This window comes from Desmodus rotundus, chromosome 7, assembly GCF_022682495.2.
Source record: "Desmodus rotundus isolate HL8 chromosome 7, HLdesRot8A.1, whole genome shotgun sequence".
NCBI classification, from domain to species: Eukaryota; Metazoa; Chordata; class Mammalia; order Chiroptera; family Phyllostomidae; genus Desmodus; species Desmodus rotundus.
Window position 1 is genome coordinate 109,248,716 of NC_071393.1, and position 22,742 is coordinate 109,271,457.

Consider the following 22,742-nt stretch of genomic DNA (forward strand, 5'->3'; position numbering starts at 1 on the left):
TATTATATGAAATGTTAAAGTATCTTCTTTAAGAAAAAGACAAAAAGAGAAATATGAAAAGTAAAATGGCAATAAATACATATCTATTAACAATTGAATCTAAAATTCCAAATAAATGAATAAGCAGAACAGAAACAGACTCAGATGCAGAGAACAGTTTGACCGTTGCCAGATGGGAGGGGTCAGGAGGATGGGTGAAAAAGGTGAAGGGGTTGAGAAGTACAAATAGGTAGTTACGGAATAGTCACAGGGATGTAAAGGACAGCATAGGGAATCCAGTTGCTAAAATTCTGATGACTAGGTGTGGTGTCAGGTGGGTATGAGATTACTGGGATGGTCGTTTAGTAAGTTATATAATATCTAGTCACCATGGTGCATGCCTGAAACTAGTACATGTCAACTGTAATTGAAAAATTAAAAAATGATTTAAAAAAATGAATGAATGAGACCTTCATGTATCAATATGGACAAATCCCAACAATGCTGAGGAAAGAAAAAGGAGGTGGTTAAACATACCAATCAGCATATTTACTTAAAATGTAAAAATATGTAAAACAGTTCTATATGGTTTATGGAAGGAATCATGCATAATAATATAAAAACATGCATGGGAAAGATAAACACCAAGTTCAGGGCGGTGCTTGCATCTGGGGAGAGAGCGGAGGAAATGAGACCGGGGAGGTCCACACATCTCCACTGAAGACTCGAACTGTGTCTCTAATGGTTCATTTCTTTAAAACATTTTTTAAAAGCCCTGAAATGTACATGGTCAAATGAAAGGTAGGTGTTAGATGCATGTATGTTCCATATGTTATTTCCTATACTTTCCTGGATGCTTTAAATAGTTTATCATTAAAAATAAAGAAAACAAAACGTATAGTAGATACATATGTATATTATGAAAAGATATACAAGCTGCCTTGTTTTAGTTTTTATATTTTTATTTTTATCAAAGTATATTTATTGCTATGAAAATGTAATTTATAGCTAAACCAGATGATATACTATGATATTTGGCTTTTTGTATAACTTTAATCTTCTTAGACTTAATCAGTACCTCTTTTTACAAATGCATGTATTATGAATTCATTCCCAAGTTTTCTGCCAGAGCTATAAAATTACTCTTGATACAGTCAAACGCTTCAGGTAACATATCGATTCTCTTGTGTGTGTGTGTGTTTGTGTGCATGTATGTGCACACACATGTGTGTGTTTTGAGTTACCCTACCTGGAGCCCACTGCCCTCCTGCTTCTGTTGGACAGATTGTGCTCAGCTCGCTGCAGTAGGCGTCCAGATGCTTCCTTTCAGCATGAAACTCACTCCACTTCTCCCCTTTGCTGAAGCCCTACCCTCCTTTCTCTTGGTTTACTGACTCCTTTTAATGAAGCACATGCTCCAGGAGATCCTCGAAAGAGCACTTGGGTGATACATTAAAAAAAAAATTTAATTAAATTTATTGGGGTGACATTGGTTACAGTGATACATTTTTAAAGATTTTACATATATCTTTATTCTGGTCTCACATTTGATTGATAGTTTATTTGGTTACAGGTTTCCAAATTGGAAACTATACAAATTATATTCCTTCAGAATTTTTAAGCATTGCTCCATTTTTTGACTTCCAGTGTCACTGTTTAAAAGGCTGATAATAACAATAACCAACATTTACTGAGGACTTGGTGTGTCATACTCACTAGTGGGGTAGTTACAGTTTAGAGATCGAGAGTATAGGTTTTGGAGCTAGACTGCCAGAGTTTGGTTATTTTTTACACTTTCTGTTGCTCAGTTGAAATTTCCCATCTTGTTATTCATAACAAATACATTTTTCTTCACTGAGGTAAATATATAATTATAATACCGGCTCTAAAATCCTTGTCTGGTAATTTTAACATGTAGGTATCTTAAAGTTGGTATGTCTTATTTCCTGATTCTGCAAAGGTCCGGTAATTTTTGGGTTGTATCTCAGACATTGTGGTGTTCTGTTGTAGACAGTGGGTTCTGTTAGATGGCCCTAAAGAGCTGAAATACAAAGAAATTAAGTGACTGAAACCTTTTAAGGTAGTTACTGTGTTTTCCTAACTCCTAATGCCAATGTATTTCCAATCCATTGTATTTTTCTTTTGTTTCTCTTTCTCTCTGTCCCACCTCCCACCACCAGAAGTTTTTGTAATCTTTATTTTTGCTCTTTGGAAACTTCATACTGATGAACAATGATATGGATTAAAAAAAATTCATTTGCTGGGTACTCAGCAGGTATCTTCAATCTGGAATTGTATATACTTCAGTTCTTTTTAAAAGTATATTTTATTATGCTATTACAGTTGTCTCAATTTTTCCCCCTTTACCCTCCTCCACCCAGTACCCCCATTCCTTCCAGCAGTTGCCCCTGAGTTCATGTCCATGGGTTGTGCATATAAGTTCCTTGGCTTCCTATACTATTCTTAACAGCCCCCTGTCTATTTTATACATACTAATTATTCCCTGTCCTTTTCCCCCATTCTCCCCCTCCCAGCTGATAACCCTCCAAATGATCTCCATATCTATGATTCTGTTCCTGTTCTTTGTTTTTTTTAGATTCATTTTTTCATAGTTGTGAATTTGTTGTCATTTTAATGTTCATAGTTTTGATCTTCTTTTTCTTAAATTAATCCCTTTAATATTTCATGCAATAATGGCTTTGTGATGATGAACTCCTTAAGCTTTACCTTATTTGGGAAGCACTTTATCTGCCCTTCCATTCTAAATGATAACTTTTCTGGATAGAATAATCTTGGTTGTACATCCTTGCTTTTCATCACTTTGAATACTTCTTGCCTGCAAAGTTTCTTTTGAGAAATCAGCTGATAGTCTTACAGGAACTCTCTTGTAGATAACTCTCTGCTTTTCTCTTGCTGCTTTTAAGATTCTTTGTATTTAACCTTTGGCGTTTTAATTATGATGTGTCTTGGTGTGGTCCTCTTTGGATCCAACTTGTTTGGGACTCTCTGTGCTTCCTGCACTTGTATGTCTATTTCCTTTGCCAAATTAGGTAAGTTTTCTTTCATTATTTTTTCAAATAAATTTTCAATTTCTTGTTCTTCCTCTTCTCCTTCCAGCATCCCTATGATTTGGATATTGGCACTTTCAGAGATGTCCCAGAGTCTTCTTACACTATTCTCATTTTAAAAAAAAATTATTTTTCTTCTTGCTGTTCTGGTTGAATGCTTATTGCTTCCTTATGTTCCAAATCATTGCTTTGAATACTGGCTTCCTTCCCTTCACTATTGGTTCTCTGTGGATTTTTCTTTATTTTACTAGTGTAACCTTCATTTCTTTCTTTATGTTGTTGTCATACTCAGTGAGTTCTCTGAGCATCCTAATCACCAGTGTTTTGAACTCTGCATCTGATAGGTTGGCTATCTCTGTTTCATTTCATTCTTTTTCTGGGGTTTTGTTCTGTTCTTTCATTTGGGCCATATTTCTTTGTCTCCTCAATTTGGCAGCCTCCCTGTGTTTGTTCCTGTATATTAGGTAGAGCTGCTTTGACTCCCTGTCTTAGCACACCCGTAGGTTGTATGAGATGGAGCCTTAGATATTCGCCAGGGTGAGGCAACCTGCTTCACCACTTTGTGGCTCTGTGTGGGGGGCTTGGAGAGGGGACAGTGCCACTGCCTGGCTTCTGGAGGTTTCCCCGGCACTCACCCTGTTTCAAGTCACTTCACTCACTTCCTGTATGCAACTGGTGCCCTTCCACCTGTTGCCCTGATGCTGAATCCCAGAGTGGGTGTGTATGTTTTAAGTCCATGTACACCCTTTAACAGAGTCCCCTGAAAATCTAGCAGTTTCTTCCGCCGCCCCAACTCCCACTGATTTTTACAGCCAGAAGTTATGGGGATTTATTTTCCTGGCACTGAAACCCCTGGTTGTGCAGTCTGGCCTGGGGCTGAGACTGCTTGCTCCCAAGGTATCCCTCCTGGTTTTTATCCACCACCTGTGAATGTGGGACTGCCTGTTTCACCACTGCCTCTTCATGCCACACCGCATCCCCTCACCTCTCCGCGTGTTTATGTGTGTGTGCGGAGAGAGAGGGAGAGAGAGAGACTGGGACACAGAAACAGACAGAGGTCACTGCTGGTGAGAGGGACTAGGAGGCCAATGGGCAGGGGACTTACTCTTCATTATTTTTAAACTGAATTTTTGTAATTAAAAAAATGCAAAGGTAAGTTAAGATAAACAAAAATTTTAAGAGGTCTTTTGTGTGTGTATTCTTTACTCATCAGAACTTTAAACTTGAGCTATTTCTATGCTTCATGTAGCCAAATGTACTGGAAAGAAAACTTGGAGTGTATGTTTGGGTGGTGCTCATGGATCTGTACGGGGAATGGTAGCCAGTGTCTGCACCTGTCTGCTCTGTGATCCCCCTGGGCCTGCGGCTTCTCTGAAAAAGGTCTGTGAGTTCCCAAGATGCCTGGCCTCAGGGAGAGGTGTCTGGAGGACAGGAGGTATTACTGCTTCCTTTCTCTCCCACCCAGAAGTTCTACGGGCTCTTGGGTTAAGTGCTCATCCACCTGTGCACCTGTACTGTGGGACAAATGCACCTGTAGGGAGTATGACTCTATGTATATACTTCAAGATCATTGGAAGAAAATTCTCTGTTGTTACATGAAAATATACTGAAAGTTTCTTTATTTCACAGGTAGAACATGTTTGTTAAAGCAAAAAGAAGAAAATCTACACCATTTGTAACCCACTACCAACAACTCTTTTGGTGCATATCTTTGCAGAATTCCAGAATAATCATATAGTACATTATCATTTTAAAGCTTTTTCATGTAATATATTTGGAACCTCTTTAGATATATTTCTATAGCATTTTACGTGACTGCAGTAGTCTGTTGTACAGATACACCATAATGTGTGTAACTAGTCTCTTACTGTTGGGCTCCTGTGTTGTTTCCAGTATTTTGCTGTTCTAAATGGGAATATAGTAAACATCCCTGTAATTTGATCTTTGGAAACGTTCTTATTTTATAGGGTTCATTCCAGACATGACCCTATATTTCTGGGCCAAAGATTATGCCTAGGGTGGGATTTAATAGGATTTAATGATGAGGAAATGTACTCTTAATATATAGCCTCGCTTTAAATAATAATAATTGTAATAACAAGTGAGTAATTTGAGTATATAGAAAATTATAATTTAAGAAATAAGTTTATTTCAAACAATTATAAAGGTATATTTATTTACTATAGAAACTCTTTAAAATACAGCAAAATAACGAGGAAAAAATACTAGCAATAAACCTGTACCAATAGATAACCAGAATTACCAATTATTTTTCAATTTTATTTTAACCTGATGGTTATCATACTGTATATATGATTTTCTAACTTTTTTCTAAAAAGTAATTACTTGAGATGTATGTTACGTAAGTAGACTATTTCTGAGTTTCCTTTTTTTTTGAGAAAAGGAATTTCTGCAAGTTAATTAGGTGACATCTTTCTGTTCATAATTGTGATGGTTTATGCCTTCATGTGAGTGAACACATGCTTTGCCACCCAGGGTCCTACACTTGTGCGCATCCATTCAACCCGGCTGCTCGCTGGTTGACGCCGACTTCTTGATCTCCTTTTCTCGATCTTCTAGGTGTCAGAATTGGGAAGGGGGAATTGGCGGCGTGCCAGGGATGGAAGCCCACGGTGGTTATACTTTCTGTGGCCTGGCCGCACTGGTCATCCTCAAGAAGGAACGTTTCTTAAACTTGAAGAACTTGTTGGTAAGTGCCTGTTGACCTGCCTTCCTTCCTCCCAGACCCGGGGTCCGGTGATGTGACTGCTCAGGCTTTGGGGGAGGTGGGGCTGTGGGAGGGGCTCACAGAGCTCCTGCCTGGAGCTGGGGAACCCAGAGCTGAGCGCTCTAAGGAAGCTTTACATGGAGTTGTTAGGGCGCTCACACTGCTTGGAGAAAGTAGAAGGAGTGAACATCTGCCCCCGGTTTCAGCTCCCTTCCTATCTGCCCGCTCTGAACTTTCTACACAGTGCGTTAGGCCAATGCCAGAGTTTTCTTGAGTCCCTCAGACATCTGGTATGAGCCAGATCACCTTCCTCAGACTTCCAAGAAAAATGTAGCTTCAGTCTCTTAAAATTAGGGGTCATTGTGTGTCTTAGAATATCCTAAGAGAAAAAGTTATGAGAAGAGCTTTGAGGCATTTTGAAGCCCAGCTTTTATTTCCTACCACGGTACGTGAACTTTTAGTAACTACATTTAAATGTTGCTGGGCAGAGCTGGGCAATTGCGTTGAGCAGGCGGCCCAAACGTTGATGTCTGGACTCCAAGCTCCTGACTAATACTCAGGATGATCTCACAAAACTGTCAGCTTCAAGGGGTCACAAGATCATAGTTAAATTGTCATCGGAGAACTAGCGCACAGACACACGCACAGCCACACACAGCCACATGCATAGCCACAGCCACCCAGGAGATATCTTTGGGGAGCATTTACTCCCTGACTATGACCTTAAAGCAAACAGGTGCAACTGACATTTGTCTTTTCTCCAAGTTTCTGTGTGAGGCTCCTATCATAGGCATTGTCACGAGACCCACCGTGAGCTCCCTGGAGAGTTTCTGCTGCACTCGGTAGAGATATGACCAGCAGCTTTTGTCTTCATCCCTTGGAAGCTTCCTATAACATACTCGTTTTGAAGGTTGTTAAAGACTTGAAGGTTCATGCTGAAATGGCCACCTTTGTGCACAGGACTCTGAAATCCACTAAAATCTGATTCCTAACAAGGCATGAAACATAAAAGTTTTATCTCCTGCCATCACCGGTATGGCGTAGTTGGTTGGGTGTCGTCCCACAAAGTGAAAGTTCACTGGTTCGATTCCTGGTCGGGGCACATGCCTGGGGTACAGGTTCAGTCCCTGGATGGGGCACGTTCGAGAGGCAACCAATCGAGGTTTCTCTCTCCTTCTCTCTCTCTTCCCCTCTCTCTAAAAATAAATAAATAGAATCTTAAAAAAAAATGTGTCAACCCCCAGGCAGAAATAAAGACTATATTTAGCAAATGCCTCAGTTACAAAGACAATATTCAAATTTGAACCCTGTCTACACTTCCTAGCCATGTGACCTTGGAAAAATTGTCTAATCTGTTTTTGCTTCACTGTTTTCCCCTCTATAAGGTAGAGATAATAGTTCCTTGAAGGTTAGAGGAAAGAACATATATAAACAGCCTGGCATGTGGTAGGTGCTCAGGGAGTGTTACACCCTTCTTCCCCAAACTGCTCCCTTCCCTCCATTTGCTGTGGGAGGACGAGGGATTGTATCTGAAGGATTTTATAAAGTCCACAGAATAAATCCATGGGCTTAGACACTGGAAAAAATTAATTAGTCTGGCTTAACAACACTCAATATGTGGGGTAAGCAAAAATGAAGCATGGACTTCCCACGATAGTGGCGATTATCCCTTTTCTTGCATAATGCATAGCTTACTTTCATTAAACGGCACCAGCCCCGAAGCACTGGTTCACTTAAGACTGGCTGGGGATGACTTAGTGCCTACACCTGCAGTACAATTTTTTGGTCTTTCTTTTTAAGAATTTGGGATTGTGACTCTTTCTGGGTGGCTGTTACCTTAAGTAGGGATACAGTCTAAACCCTACAACCATTTACTTAAAGAAGGGCTGGAACCTGCCCCCCCTCCATCCCCCTTTCTGCAAGGGTTGTTTGTGACTACTTTCAGGAACTCGGTCTAGTAAGAGTCTAGGTACAGGGGAAACACCCTGCTCGGTGCTATTCAGGGCTGGGCTGGGCTGGGAGGGAAATGGGAATGTCATTATCTGCTCAGCCAGCTGGTTCTGCTCCTCCTAGCAGCCCAACCTGTGACGATCTTGGTCTTAGTAGTAGAGTGTGTTTAGAAAACTTGGAGATAAATGAGAAATGGTAATATCATACCTGACCACCGAGTGGTATCAGGAACCATTTTGCAGGTCCAAAGAAAAAGATTTTCTTCTATCAGCCAACCAGGTTCCCTGGAGAGAGGCCAGACTAGACAGCCATCATTGCTCATCGGAACTAGTGGCTTCTGCTTCCAGTCTGCGAGTGACTTGCTTAGAGACCTGGGATGAGTTTCCTTAGGAGCCAAGTAAAAGTCAGAAACAGTTTGAGGTCATCCAATGAAACGTAGCACAAAATTCCTGCTTTTAATAAACTTCCCTGAGCTGGAAAAGTGATTAGAAATGAGCTCCTGGTGGCCTTGCCTTACATTTCCTAGTGAAGCCCTGTTCAGTAAGAGCCATTCGCAGGTGTCCTTACTGCAGGCTTGGCCTCTTTATGCTGTCAGCACTAGCACCCGTGTGGACCCTGGGGAAGGTGGTTGATTGCCTTAGTCTCTGAGCAGAGATCAGTGCTGGTTGCCCTGGAAGGGTCAACTAAATGATCCACTCGAGGTCTGGCAGTGAGGGGAAGGAGGGGACAAGCCAAAGTGCTAGAACTCTGAGCACCGGTAAGCCAGGAGATGGGAGCCTTCCCTCCCCAGATAAGCCTCTAGAGCACTTGTCTTGCTGGATTTTGTGTCTCTTTTATAAAGCAGACCACTGCCTCTCCTTCTTTGTCTCCTTCTCAGCAATGGGTGACAAGCCGGCAGATGCGGTTTGAAGGTGGATTCCAGGGCCGCTGTAACAAGCTGGTGGATGGCTGCTACTCCTTCTGGCAGGCGGGGCTCCTGCCTCTCCTCCACCGGGCACTGCATGCTCAAGGTGAGCGGGGACCTGTTGGGGTGGGGGTGGGGGCTAGGTGATTTCCCTAGGCTGCTAACCAAGTCAGGAAGCCAGAGCGCGTTTTCAGAGGGATTGAAGTAGCTCTGTCTATCCTGGAGTTTCAGTTGCCAGCCTGGAACCTTCTCTTAGGCATGCACATGCAGGCAGGAGTCAGTTCCAGTGGGTTAGGGGGTCATGGCTGCTTCACACTGGCTGTGGCTGGGAGGGGCTGGGTGCCTGTCCTGGGCCCCACGCTGACTGACACCTCAGCTGGGTGTGAAGCCACAGTTTCCAATGCAGTGCTCCAAACCGGTCATATCAGAACTGAAAACCCATGCTGTGCACGTGGTCACAGCAGTGACAGAAAAGGGAACTGTATAAAGGGGCAGAGAACCAGAACCCACAGAGAAAAGACCCACCGTGTCTGTCTGGCTGCGTAACTGCCGCCATAAGAAATGTGGTATTTTAAAATGTTGAAGAATCCCAAATGGAAGTTTGTTCCGCCTGCGCTACTTGAGTGGAGAGGCACATGTTTCTCCTGTGGCCTCTCAGATGGGAGTGCAAAACCAAAGCATCGCAAGCAAAGTTTCTGGGAGCCTTCCCACATTATCTCTCGAAATCTCAGGCCACCTGCTGCCTCCTCAGTTATCTTTCCCATTTATTTTGTGTGAGAACAGGATGTCTCTGAGGAAGCCAGTGCAGGGGGGTTGCTCTGCTGGGTGCTGATCTGTTCTTGGACTGAGATCCCTTGGCCCCAGGGAAGCTTTTCTTTGGACTTTGTAGCTGGGCAATCAATTGTTCAAATGCAGACGATGAGATTCTTTTCTACTGCCCACCCTTATCCCCAACACACACACATACACACACACACACTCTCTCTCTCTCTCTCTCTCTCTCTCTCTCTCTCTCTCTCTCTCTCTCTCTCTCTTTGTTTGGCTGTTCTTTCTGAGCCCCTTTCTTTAGTCTCTTAATTTCATTTGAGTTGTGGCCATTTTTGAGACTGAATTGAAGTGAACAGAGCCTCTGGCCTGTCCTTGCATTCTCCCTGCCTCAGCCTGTCCTCAGAGCCCTTGGCCTGGGGCCGGGCTTTCGAGCCCCCCCACCCCCCGTCTGGGCTGGACCACTATAGTGGGGAAGTCAGGAACTTCCCTAGGGTCCAGTGTCTTCAAACCAGAAACAACATGGAGCTTTAGTGGTCTTTTCACTGGAACTGCTGAGATTGAGCCCCCGGTAAAGCCGTCAGCCTTTCACAAACCTGTCCTTGGCAGGGCTGAGATGCAGTCACCCTGCAGTTGCCAGGAAAATTCGGAGAGAGCTGTAACAGGAGCACCACCTGCCCAAGTCTCCAAGGGGGGGCCCGGGCTGACATTTTGTTTATGGCAGCACAAGTTCTGGAGGACTAATCACATTCAGAGCTTGCCTGTGGGAGAGGTTGCCTGTGAGTCTCCGTGCTTCCAGTCTTTGCACTGGCTGGGAGAAGGCCCACGCTGGGCCTGACACCCACCATTTCTCAGAAGCAGTGGGCTCGGACCAGGCAGGGTCTGGAAGAAGGGAAGCGTTTTGAACAGTGGGCAAAATAATGACGTTGGGAGTCAAAAGGTGACGTGGTATAGAAAGATATTTAGAATATACTGTGATCAAAGTTATGTTTCAAAGCAGTACAGATATAATTCCAGTTTTAGTGAAGAGTTGACTCCCAAAAATTAATAGAAGGTATCTGGGTTGTGAAATGATGGGTGACGTTTGTTTTCTTTCTTTTTCATTTGCATTTTCTAATTTTTCTACAGTTACTTTGTATTTCTTATATAAAGAAAAACAACGAAAGTTATTTTACAAAAGAAGGGAGCACCGGCTGGTATGGCTCAGTGGATTGAGTGCTGGCCTATGAACCTAAAGGTCGCTGGTTCTATTCCCAGTCAGGGCACATGCCTGGGTTGCGGGCCAGGTCCCCAGTTGAGGGCGTGTGAGAGGCAGCTGATTGATGTTTCTCTCACACATCGATGTTTCTCTCCCTGTCTTTCTCCCTCCCTTCTCCTCTCTCTAAAAATAAATACATAAAATCTTTAAAAAAAACAAAAAAGAAGGTAAATTATATAAACAAAACAAGTGGCAAGGTGGGAAAAATATTTGTGACAAATGACAAAGGGCTCATGTCTTTAATTTGAGAAAGTCACCTGAATCAATAAGAATCAACCAAACTGCCCGGTTGAAAAACAGGAAAAGGATCCAAACAGACAGAAAAAAACCTGCTATTATTATTACTTCTGCAACTGCTGCTACCATGGCAGCTAAGAGTTAGCAAGCGCTCACCGTGCCAGGGACTGAACCACGTGTTTCACATACATTTTCTCATTTGACCCCGGAACAACCTTTTCAAATGCGTACTGTTGTTATTCCCATTGTACTGCTGAGGAAACAGTGCATCGAGGGTAAGTGACTTGCTTTGTAAATACCTGATTGCTACCTGCAACAGTATCAGAACGCTGCATGTAACCACCACAGATGCCCTTTAATCGAACAACAAGGTGACAGTTAAAGAAATGAAAATAAAACCAGTGGGACACTATTCAATTTTGCTGTCAGATTGACAGAGATTAGCAACCTTGACACCCTATGTTGGGGAGAGAGCGGAAAAACAGGCACTTTTGTGCTGTTAGTGGGGTGGAAATAGATGCATCATGTTTTGGAGGGTGGTTTGGAGACATCTGTTTAGATTATTTGAACCCAGCAAGTGCACTGGCAGAACATTACCTGCAGAGAGACTAGCAAAGGATGTGTATTGGAGTTTTTAAAATTTTTAAATCCTCACCCAAGGACATTTTTTCATTGCTCTTAGAGAGAGAGAGTAAGGGAGAGAAACATCAATGAGAGAGGAAAGCATTGATTGGTCACTTTCTGTATGTCCCTAGACCAGGAATCGAACCCACAACCCAGCCATGCACCCTGACCAGGAATTGAACCTGAAACCTTTCGGTTACGGGATGATGCCCCAACCAGCTGAGCCACAGTGGCCAGGGCTGATGTGGAGTTTTAATAGCAAACAACCCCACTGCCCATGTAAAGGTCAAAAGTTAAATAAGTTATGATCTCTCCCAACGGTGGCTGCCTGCAATGGGCCGATGTAGAGAGCTCTCCAGGACACACCGAAAGCACCAAAGGCCAGGCCTAGAGCCGTCTGTGCTTGCGCACAGGCTGACACCCACACAGCTTTCCCTGGAAGCTGAGGCAAAGCCCCTTTAACAGAGGGTGCCTCTGGGTGAGGGGAGGGCTGGGAGGGAGGGGACTTCCTTCTTATATTTTCTATCCTCTGCCCTTTTCTTTTGCCATGTGCATTACCACTTTTATTTCAGTAAATGAATAAACAACACTTTTAAAAGGCGATGATCATACCGCTAACTGAAAAGATAAGGAGGCACCGACACACGTCCGCACGCGGACCCAGGCTGGACCCTGACTGCCCAGTGGCCGGTAGTTCCGCGTGGGCGGTCTCCTTAACGCGGGTAGAAGACAGTGTTTGAGTAGAAGCACGAGTTATTATTAGTGTCTTAGAAATACCAAATGCTGACTGAATTTGTGAGTTACATTGTACTTGGGGAGGGATACGAAAGCAGCAGGCCTGTGAGTTTCTGTCTGGATTTGTAGCTACTGGTTGCTTGCTTGTTCTCTGGGACATACCCCAGGCGTATATTTGTCCACCTGTGAAACTGAGCTTTACCTGTCACTTACTGTTTGGAAACCTGATTTCTTAGATGAAAGGAAACTTTGAAATGCAAAATGTCATTATAATGAGGCCCTGTAATTTAGGGCAGGGGTCTGAGGGGCTTACAAGCTGATTCCAGTGCACAGCATCGCCCTGCGCTCCTATCTCCCTTCTTCTCACTGGTGTGCACACGCAAGGTCGCTGGAAGTTCCTTGTCGAGATTATGAACTTTGAGCTTGCAGACTTCAGTAATGTAGGAGGTAACTGAAGCACTCTGTAATCTACTCCATAGTAAACATACCATTTTCTTTTCAGGTTCCAATTTTTGTGATGGGTTATCATTCACCTTATAATAAGTCTTTCAATTCTCACAGGATATGAAATAAAGGTATATTTTGTACAGATGCTTAATGCTGTTATCCTGAAGTTGAATAAATATGCTTTTTAAAATAACAGCTTTCTTGAGATATAATTCACCCATTTAAAGTATACAATTTAATGGTTTTTAGTGTACACACAGAATTGTGTAACCATCACCATAATCAGTGTTAGAGTTTTCATCAATTCCCTGCCCCCAAGAATCCCTGTACCCATTAAATAGGCTTCTCTAAAGAAGAAATTACAAAGGCCAAATCAACAGTGTGATTATAGCCTGTGGGCTTTATATATGCATGTGTAATTTCTTTAAAACCCGTTCATCCAATCAAGGTGAAAGTGTGTAAATGTAATAGAAAGCTAGATTGGTAAAATTGATTCTTGGATCTCGGAAGACAAAGGATCAACAGACACTCTCAAAGAGAAATGCAACTAGCAAACAGGAATTGTAGGACGATTTTACCCTCATTAGTAATCAAAGGCATGTAAATCAACACAAATGATCAGGTACTGTTTCTTTTTAACATTTTAAATGCCGATAATTTTTTTTAAGTAAGTAATGCTGGAGGTAGTACAGGAACATCTTAAATTTTGCTGCCAGCTATATAAATTCTTCACGTAGCTTTATCAGTATGTATTAAAAGCCTTAAAAATGTTTATTCTCTTCACCTGAATAATTCCACTCCTGGGAATCTATTGGAAGAAAATAATCCTAACATAGAGAAGACTCACAGAGATGTGCGTTGCAACTTTTCTTAACAATTGCAAGGACCTTGAAACAACCTGGGAAATAAGTAAAAGGAGGCAGGGTGAAGTCCCGTCATAGATGTGTGTATCTTCTACACAGCCACTGTGCTCATAGGTGGGGAAGGAAGAAAGAGGGAGGTAATTAACAGAGTGTGGGTGCTTCAGAGAGCATGCGTCTTGGCATGGAGTGAGCCTGAGACAGGGACCTGAGAGTGCTCTCCTTGCGCTGGGTTCAGGTCCTGTGTGCCTGGTCTGCGGTGAGCGTCCCAGGGGCTGAGCGTGACTCGGGTGTTGGGGATGAGTGGTTTCTGTACGTGACCCCCAAATGTCAGCCAACCACTGCACAGCATCTCGTGCTCAAGCCAGGAAATGGCGAGCTCTTTCCGACCGCCCCATATCTTACTCTCTCATTTAAGAAATCTAAAAACTATTTTTCTGTATATTCTCTCTCTCTCTATATATATATCCCTCAATTGCATATTTTGCTTACCTACTCTCTTTACATAGTGCATTTACTGTAAACATTGACAAATTTTTACCATAGAAGATGCTATGCTCATATATATGAGTTTTGGCCCATTGCCTATATTAATACAGTTACCTTGTATCTCCACTTAATGAAATACTATGTGACTCTTCAGAATGATGGTTATGAAGATTATGTAGCAGACAGGAAAGTTGATACCTTTAATGTTAAATGAAAATCTTAAGATATTGTGCAAAAGCACAGTAACTATATAGAAAATTGCTTGGAGACAAAAAAAATGACTGGAAGGAATTAAAAATAGCTTTCAATTGCCATTGTTTGCTGTCTTTGTAGCCCAGGTATCAAAGTGTAAAACTGACCAAGGGCTTCATGCATATCCCGTATGTGTATTTTTAAGAAATCAATCCCCATGTAAATGTTTCTGCGCACATCTGTCTCTTGGTGAATTGTCCCTCCTCCCCACTTGACAACCATGTGGCCCACAGAACCCCCTGATCATGCAGCTTGAGCTTCAGAGTGAAGAAGCCCAGTGCTTGGCAGCACTTTAGCATAATTACCAGAACTGCTGACTTCTGCCTGGGTTACCATATTGTATGATGCAAGACGCCAGCTCCAAGCAATGCTGCTCAGGAGCGTCTCTGAGCCAGGAGAAAAGCTGGAGAATTCCCTTTTCCAGCTTTAATCTACCCTGGAGGGTAGATTAAATCCAGGCTTAGAAAAGTAGACTAGACAGACATTACCAGCCCTGTGAAGAGTTCTCTTGGCTAATTAGAGTCTGGTTAACAAGTTTCAGAGGTGAGCTGGAGGAAGTGTCTTAGCAGCCCAGAGTAAGGAGCTGTGGACCGAGTTGGGGGCAGTGACAGAGATCAGTCTGGAAAGCCGAGCTACCCAGCTAGCCCATGCCTGCCTCAGACGTGGTTGAAGGTGGTCGTCCAAGGAAATGGGTGCATGTCAAACAAAGCAAAAGCCACTCCGCACTGCTGCTCTTTGACCTGTGTCAGGGTTCAGGAGACAGGCCATGTCACGGGTAATGAAACCCAGGAGTCGTCGATACTGGGCTGGACTTTCACCAGGCCTGGGCCCGCACTGATCCTTTGCCTTTCTCCAGGTGACCCTGCCCTCAGCATGAGCCACTGGATGTTCCATCAGCAGGCCCTGCAGGAGTACATCCTCATGTGCTGCCAGTGCCCCGCCGGGGGGCTTCTGGATAAGCCTGGCAAGTGAGTGCCTCCTCTGGGGAGCGAGGGGTAGAGAGGTGTGCACCGCAGGTCTACTCAGAGCCAGATGGCAGCAGGTGTCGCCCTTTAAAAAGCCGGGGTGTCCCTTTCCATCCAGCTGCGTAGTGCTGGCGTGTGGGAAGAAGCACCCCGGTTCTGGAGCACCCACTTTGAGTGCCATCGATCCTGGCACCTCCAGTGCCCGTCCTTTCCCCAAGCTTACACACACCCCCCTCTCCAGATAGTCAAAGAAATTGCTGGGTTGGTAGTTTTTCTTCCTCATTTTTTTTTCTTTTAACCAAACTGCTTTAAATAGAACAGGATATAGGATTTTAAAACCCTTGAGTATCATAAACAGAGGTTATAATCACAACTATTACAGAATAGACTAAATACCTTTAGGTGCCAAATAAGGGAAACCAAATAAGTTCTGTTCTCTTTGCTTCTCACCTGCCACACACGTGTGCATACATGGGCACACACACACCTGCTGCTGTCAGCATCCAGCGGACGGCCCACCTGAAGGCTGGTCCCTCGCAAGTTATCAGGAGGCACTTGGCTCATTTCTGGACATATTGGTGGTGGTGTTTTTTTCTTTTTTAAGAAATATATTGATTTAGCGCTAGCACTACCCAGGAGAGCCCTTTCTGGGAAACAGCTGGAGGGACTGACTTTAAAATGACAGTTTCTGCTTTGAAAACACAGCCGGGGAAAACCAGGCTTCCTGGAGCTGCGGGAGGAGGGCAGGGCGGGGCATGCGAGTGCACGGCCTCGGAGTCTGAGTCTGTTGGAGGCTGTGATGGGGGCAGCAGGGAGCAGAGAAGTACCTGTTCAGAGCTGCCCTGTGCTTGCAGGTCGCGGGACTTCTACCACACCTGCTACTGCCTGAGCGGCCTGTCCATAGCCCAGCACTTCGGCAGTGGAGCCATGTTGCACGACGTGGTCCTGGGTGTGCCTGAAAACGCTCTGGTAAGGCAGGGTGAGGGCGCTCAGCGCGCCTGCTCCACGGGGTCCCCAGCTTGCACGCCCTCTCTGCTGAGAAGCCTCCTCAGCCCACCGTCTGCAAATGAGACCTCCCAAACGCCCTGTAGCGCTCACCACAACCCGTGTAACGTGTTTTGTCCGCTGCCCTCGGAACCACCAGCCCGTGTGCGGGCAGCGTGTTCAATGCCACATCCCGCCCAGGAGCCGCCTGGTCCAGAGGCGCTCCTGAGCCTGGGGCGTGAGTCTAAGTGGACTGTGCGCAGCCCTCAGGTGACGGGGCCTGTGCAGACTGTCCTGACGGGCTCCCAGCAGGAGAAGCGCCGGTGGCCAGTACACAGTTGGCAGTCAGGGTAACTAACGGCCACTAGCTTTTTCAAGTCTGAACATTTCCCCCCCATGTCTGCCTCCTGTGCAACCCTCTCCATTCTTCTCCCTCCCAGTGTGACCTTGCCCTAAGTTTGACATTTATCATGCCTGCAGATGTCTCTGTGCTGTCACTTCAAACGCTCATATCCGTAAACAATAGAGTTGTTTTGTATGTTTTCAAATTTTTATAACAGTATCTACTGTGCCGCTGACTCTGCACTGCTTTTCTCATTGACCATTTATTGTGCTTTTGAGGCTTATCTGCGTTCATAATGTGTTGCTCTAGTGTATTCATTTTAACTACTGCATGGTCTTCCCTTGTACAAATGTATCTCAACTTACTCTTGTGGTCTCCTGTTTGCTAACATTGAGCCGGTTTCAGCTTTTGCTCTTGGGGCGGCAGTGAACATTCTGGTGTGAGAGGTTCTCTGGGGGAGGCTTGCCGGGCTGAGGAGAAGCCACGCCGCCGTCCTCACTGGATGGCGCCCAGCCTGTGTTGTTTTCCACTCACCCTGAGTCGCTCCACGGTGAGACGGTCCTTTCCAGCTCATGGGACAGTCGTGAGATGCTGTCAGTTTGGTTTTGCATTTCCCGGAGTACTAGTGAGGCTGAGCATCTTCTCACATGTTGTGTCTTTTTGTGTTATGTCTTCTGTGAATTACCTGCCAGCTCAGACCCTTTGCTCATTTTCTTCCCTATTTGTCATTTTAATCGTTTGCCCTTGCTTACGTATTTGTGGGAGTTCTCTGCCTGTTCTTGATACTGCTTCTTGGTCAGTGGGGTGTGTGTGGTGAATCTCTTCCAGGTTTTTCACTTTGTTTTTAGTAGGGTTTTTTGTTTTGGTCAAATAGACAATTTTAATTTTAAAGGGAGCAATTTCATTTGCTTTTTTTGGTTTTTGGGATTTCTGTTTTGGGGGATAGGTGATTACCTAAAATTTTTTTCCCTATGCTCTGGTCATAGATATAGTTCCTTCAAGATGGTTTGAAGTTTTGCTTTTCCCATCTAGATGTTTAATTCTCTTGGAATTGATGTCTGTCTGTTCTGAGGGTTGGGTATAATTTTATCCCTTTCCCATAGGGATAACCAGTTGACCAACACTATTTATTGAAGTTTGCAACCTTTCCAGCTGGTGTGTATTACATGTGTCACACACTCAGTTTCTGTGTACGAGGTGACTGTTTCCCAACACTGTTCTGTGCCTTTGGTGCGTTTGCCTCTCTGCACTGTCTTCAGGAAATCTTAGACACTGGTAGGCAAGTCCCATCCACCTTGTTCTTTTTCTTCAAAATTGCGTTGGCTATTCTTTGCTTTTTGCTTCTTCCTATGAATATAGAATCAGCTTCTCAAATTCCACAAAATACATCTAATGGAATTTTTATTGGAATTGCATTGAATTTAAGATTAATGAGAGAGAACTGACTTCTCAAAATTAAACTTCCTCTTTGTGAACATACCATGTCCTTCAATGGCCTTTTATCATTTTCTCCATAAAGAACTAGCACATCCTTGTTTTTATATATATATGTCTAAGAAACTTATAATTTTGCATCTATTGTTTCTGGGATACTTATTTTCCCATTATATTTTGTAACTGGTTGTTACTAATGTATAGAAATGCTACTGATATTTATATTTTAATTTTGTATCCAGCAACCTTGCTGACCTTTCTTAATAGTTGTTAATAGTTTGTCATAGAATCTCTTGGATTTTCCATTTAGAAAGTAATGTCATCTTCAAATAAGGACAGTTTTGCCTTTTCCTTCCTGAGCTTCAGAATTTTATTTCTTGTTCTTGCCTTTTAAGGTTGGCTAAGACCCCTCGAGAGTGTTGACTGAAGGTAGTAACAGGCCGTTCCTGTCTTGCTTCTGGTTATAATTGGAAGGCTTCTATAATTTCACCATTGTGTAGGATGCTTACTGTGGTTTTCTTTTTTACATAAGTCTTTTAAAAATATTTTATTTATTTATTTTTAGCGGGGGAGTAAGAGAGGGAGAGAAACACTGATGGTTGCCTCTCACACCCCCGCTACTGGGGACCTGGCCTGCAACCCAAGCATGGGCCCTGATCGGAAATCGAACCTGTGACCTCTTGGTCTGCAGGCCGGAACTCAGTCCACTGAGCCACACCAGCCAGGGCTGTGGGGTTTTGATAAATACTTTGTATCAGGTTAAGGATGTTTTTCTCTATTCTTGGTTTCTTAACTTGTTTTTGTTTGTTTATTTCAATCATAATCTAGTGTTAGACTTTATTGAATGCTTTTTCTGCATCTGGGTTTTCTCCTTTAATCTAATATAGTATGTTTAATTAATAAATACTCTTTTGTTAACCTTACATTCGCAGGATGAGCCCTTCTTGGGCATCGTGGTGTGTGTGTGTGTTTCTTTAACACACTGCTGGGTTCACTCTGCTAATATTTTTGGCTACTATTTTTATTTAGAATTTTTGCATATATGTTAATAATATTGATCTAAATTTTTTTTCATTGTCTTTTCCAGTTTGTTTCAGGATAATATTATAGCCTCATAAAATTAGATGGGCACCTTTCCCCCACCCACTTTTTTCAGTCTTTGAGAAAAGTTGTGTCGGTTAGAGATTATCTGTTTCTTGTAGGTTCGATAGCGCTTGCCTGAGAAACCACCAGGCCCTGTGTTTTTTGGGGGGATTGATGGTAGCAGAATAAGCAATTGTTACTATTGATTTAATTTATTCATATAGGTTTTAAAGAAATTCTTCTTGAATCAGTTTAGAAAATTTATAAAGTTATTTAGTTTATCTGAAGTTTTATGTGGTTGGCATGAGGTTGCTCACAGTATCCTTTTAAAAATCTAAAAATCTCCCCTGCCGCCCCGCCCCCTTCTTTATTCTCTCCGAGTGGAAGAGAGTCCCGACCGCCGGCCTAGGCTGTGCCCTGTCGCAGACCTGAAGTTTCCCTGGGCTTTCTGTGATGTGGTGGAATAATGCAAAAGAGCTTAGTATGGCCTGCCACCTTTGCTGTGAAATAGGGTTGTGGTTCTTTTTCTTTATTATAAATGTAAACACATGTTCTTTATTTTAATAATTGGAATATATATAAAAGTTTAAATGAGAAAATTAAAAACAATTGATCATATCACTATGTCGCTCTTCCTATTTTGGTGTATGTCCAATTTTTGCCTATCCAGATACATCGCATCTACAACAACATTTTTATTTTTATATATTTTTAACTGCATCTTTTTAATTAAAATATAGACATAAAAGATTGATAAAACATTGTTCAGAAAAATGGCATTTTCCCAAGTGGTGTACCTAACATGTCCTTACCCTGAATTGCGCACACTGTAACTCAGAATTACAAATATATTTTTTAAAAGTATGGAATGATATTGTACATACTCTTTTCCCTACTTAATATGTTATAAGCATTTGCCCACATCACTAAATAGTTAAAGGCATGTTTTTTAATGGCTCCACAATATTCCTTTGCGTCCCATGTACTATGAAATGGTTTTTATCAATCCCCTCTTGTGGAACGGTAGGGCCTTGTGTGATAAACCTCTCTGTGAATCTCTGATGATTCCTTATGCTAAGTTCTTACAAGCACTTTAATGGGTCAAATTTCCAAGACTGCCAGGGCGATTAAGTGGCTTCTGTTCTTTTCTTCGCAGCAGCCCACTCACCCTGTGTACAACATTGGGCCAGACAAGGTGATCCAGGCCACCATGCACTTTCTGCAGAAGCCGGTCCCGGGCTTCGAGGAGCACAGGGATGAGGCAACGGCAGAGCCTTCCACCGACTAGAGGCCACAGGGTCCCGAGTCTCTGTGTTCGCTGCAGCTCCGTGTTCACCTGTTGAGACCGAGGTTTATACGTGTCGATACATACTGCCATCTGTGCTGCACACGCCTCGGCCACTGTGGAGCTGTGATCGCCCGTTCTTGTCGAACAGAACAAAACCGGTGACTCTGGGTTTGGAGAACACAGTGATGTAGTGTTAAAAAAATTCTTTCCACTCCTGACAAACCAAAAATCTATCAGCATGTGCAGCATCTAAACCCACTTGGATCTGGCCAGGGTTGGTGGGGGAACAGTACACGCTGGGAAGAAGCAGCCCGTCCCCACCTGCTCTCCAGCCCGGACAGTTCTGTTGAAACGAATGACGTCCATGAGTATGAGTATGAGCATCTACCACTGCGATTCCCACTTGCACGCCACCATTAAGTCGCCAGGACGGTGCCCTCCCATGAGCAAATAAATCTGCTCCTTGGCAAGATGAATTTTCCAGAGAAAGAAACCATGGTGGGGCTTCACTAGGAGGATCCCAGGGCTCTCGCCTTCCTCGTTTGCAGTGGCAAAGAGCCAGGCTGGGGGAGGGCCGTCTCCTTGAGTTGTGAGTCCCTCCTCCTCCACGCGGGAGAACTGAGCCACACGTCTCTGGAAGGGCACGCTTGGTGCACGGGCAGAACTTGCTTTAGCTCCAGGTGTGGGAAACCAATTATGAGTGGAAAATTAACGTCGAATTCAACTCTGTGCCAGAGGAAGCAGCCCCAGGGCCCACGCCCTCACCCCACCCCATCATGTACCGTGAAAAACCCCTCTGATGGCCGCAAGGCAGCACCTGCAGCCCGTGGCCAATTCTGCGTCTTTCCATCTGTTTCCACCAGAGCCCCAGCCCATGCTCTTCAAAGACAGTGTTGTCTTCGCTCATCCAGAGTATTAATACTACTAAGTCTTTCACCTTAATTTCTGACTCAGGATTTATTCACATTCTGCCCACTCCAGGCTCAGAGAAATAAAATCAAGTGCTAGACACGCTGGCGGTAGCCGCGTGAACAGGCTGTGGCAGGGCTGAGTGCTGCCTGGTGTGTTCAGCCTTTGCTGCTCACACGGAACCCTTTCTTGGTCAGTGGGCTGTCGCGCTGGGTCATCTGTCCACTGCTACGGCCGCAGCGAGCTCCATGTCGCTGACCGGGCTTTCACGTAGGCAGCCATGGGCTGTGGGCAGATGAGAGCTCAGAGATGCAGCCTGAGACTCTTCTCAAAAACTCTGGCCATTTGCTGCCTCTAATTCCCTATTGCTTTGGTGTATTGGACTATGTATTGTCTCCTTGAAATAATAAAGGAATAACATTTTCTATGATGTCTCTCGTTTGTGATTGGCACTAAGAAAGTTCCTTCAGAATGCTCAGTGTTGGGAGTTGTTGCAGGCCGTTCACCGTCGCCAGTCTCCTCCTGAGGGCGAGATTCCACGCCAGGCGCGTTAGTGATTACGAAGAGGTCTGACGTGGGTTCCGCCCTCGCAGACCTTCTCCAGCTGAGGACATGGCGGGCCTAATAAAGAGTGGGAAAAGCTGTGTTTCCCAAGTTCCCTGGAGCGGCTCGCTTTACTTTTGTCCCAGCACCCCGCACACTGCGTTGCCTGGTCTGTCTGGGGGTCCGGACGTGACTATAAGCAGGGACTGTGCTCCTGAGTCCTGAAGCAGGTGTTCAGCAATGAGTGGGTGGGTGCGCGTCCTGGCCAGAGGCAGGGGAGCTGTCACAGGGACAGGTCAGAATCCTGTGGTCACCCGGCCTTCTTCCTCATCTGGCAAGAGACTCTTTCCCAAGGGAGACCAAGAAGGTGGGTGCTCTGTGGCCTGACTCTCCTTGATGGACAAGAAGAGGGTGTCCTCAGAGGTGGAGTGTAAACCAAATCCACATCCTGGAATATAGTTCCTGCCTGCATGTTATTTTTGCTCTGCTAAAAAGGGCTGGATTACAAAGCAACATATTGAAATGCATCATCCCCATTGCTACAACAAAAATGCCAACCCTACCAGAGATTCTAAAATTCCACTATCTACTGTCCGTGCACAGTGTACCAGCAGCCTTGTAAAAAATTAATTAACAGAAACCTCATTTAAAGTGAAGTAGGGTGACCAGGAGAGGGAGCTCTCACGCCCTACGTGGGGCGCAGAGAGCAAAGCAGAAAGTGTCCATAGCCCTTCCCAACCCCCTTCCCCCTCTATGGAAGAGCTTCCTCTTTGTTTTAGCCAACCTGACTTGCACATGGCTCGCCACCATCCTGTCTTCTTGTCTCGTGCACAGGATTACAATTGTTTTTCCCAAATAAGCACATTCTGCTGGAGAAATATCTGGCTTTTTGTTCAC

General features: G+C 44.1%; 1 protein-coding gene across 1 annotated transcript in view; it reads left to right on the top strand.

Annotated features, from left to right (window-relative positions):
- The window catches only part of FNTB (farnesyltransferase, CAAX box, subunit beta), a 56,576-nt gene extending 34,856 nt beyond the window's left edge, over nucleotides 1–21,720 (top strand). Inside the window, exons 8-12 of the mRNA XM_024568530.3 lie at nucleotides 5,628–5,757; nucleotides 8,603–8,735; nucleotides 15,153–15,264; nucleotides 16,116–16,230; nucleotides 20,262–21,720. Coding sequence (XP_024424298.1) covers nucleotides 5,628–5,757; nucleotides 8,603–8,735; nucleotides 15,153–15,264; nucleotides 16,116–16,230; nucleotides 20,262–20,393 — 622 coding nt within the window. The 3' untranslated portion in view covers nucleotides 20,394–21,720. The remainder of the gene's footprint in view (nucleotides 1–5,627; nucleotides 5,758–8,602; nucleotides 8,736–15,152; nucleotides 15,265–16,115; nucleotides 16,231–20,261) is intronic.
- The last annotated feature ends 1,022 nt before the right edge of the window (nucleotides 21,721–22,742 follow it).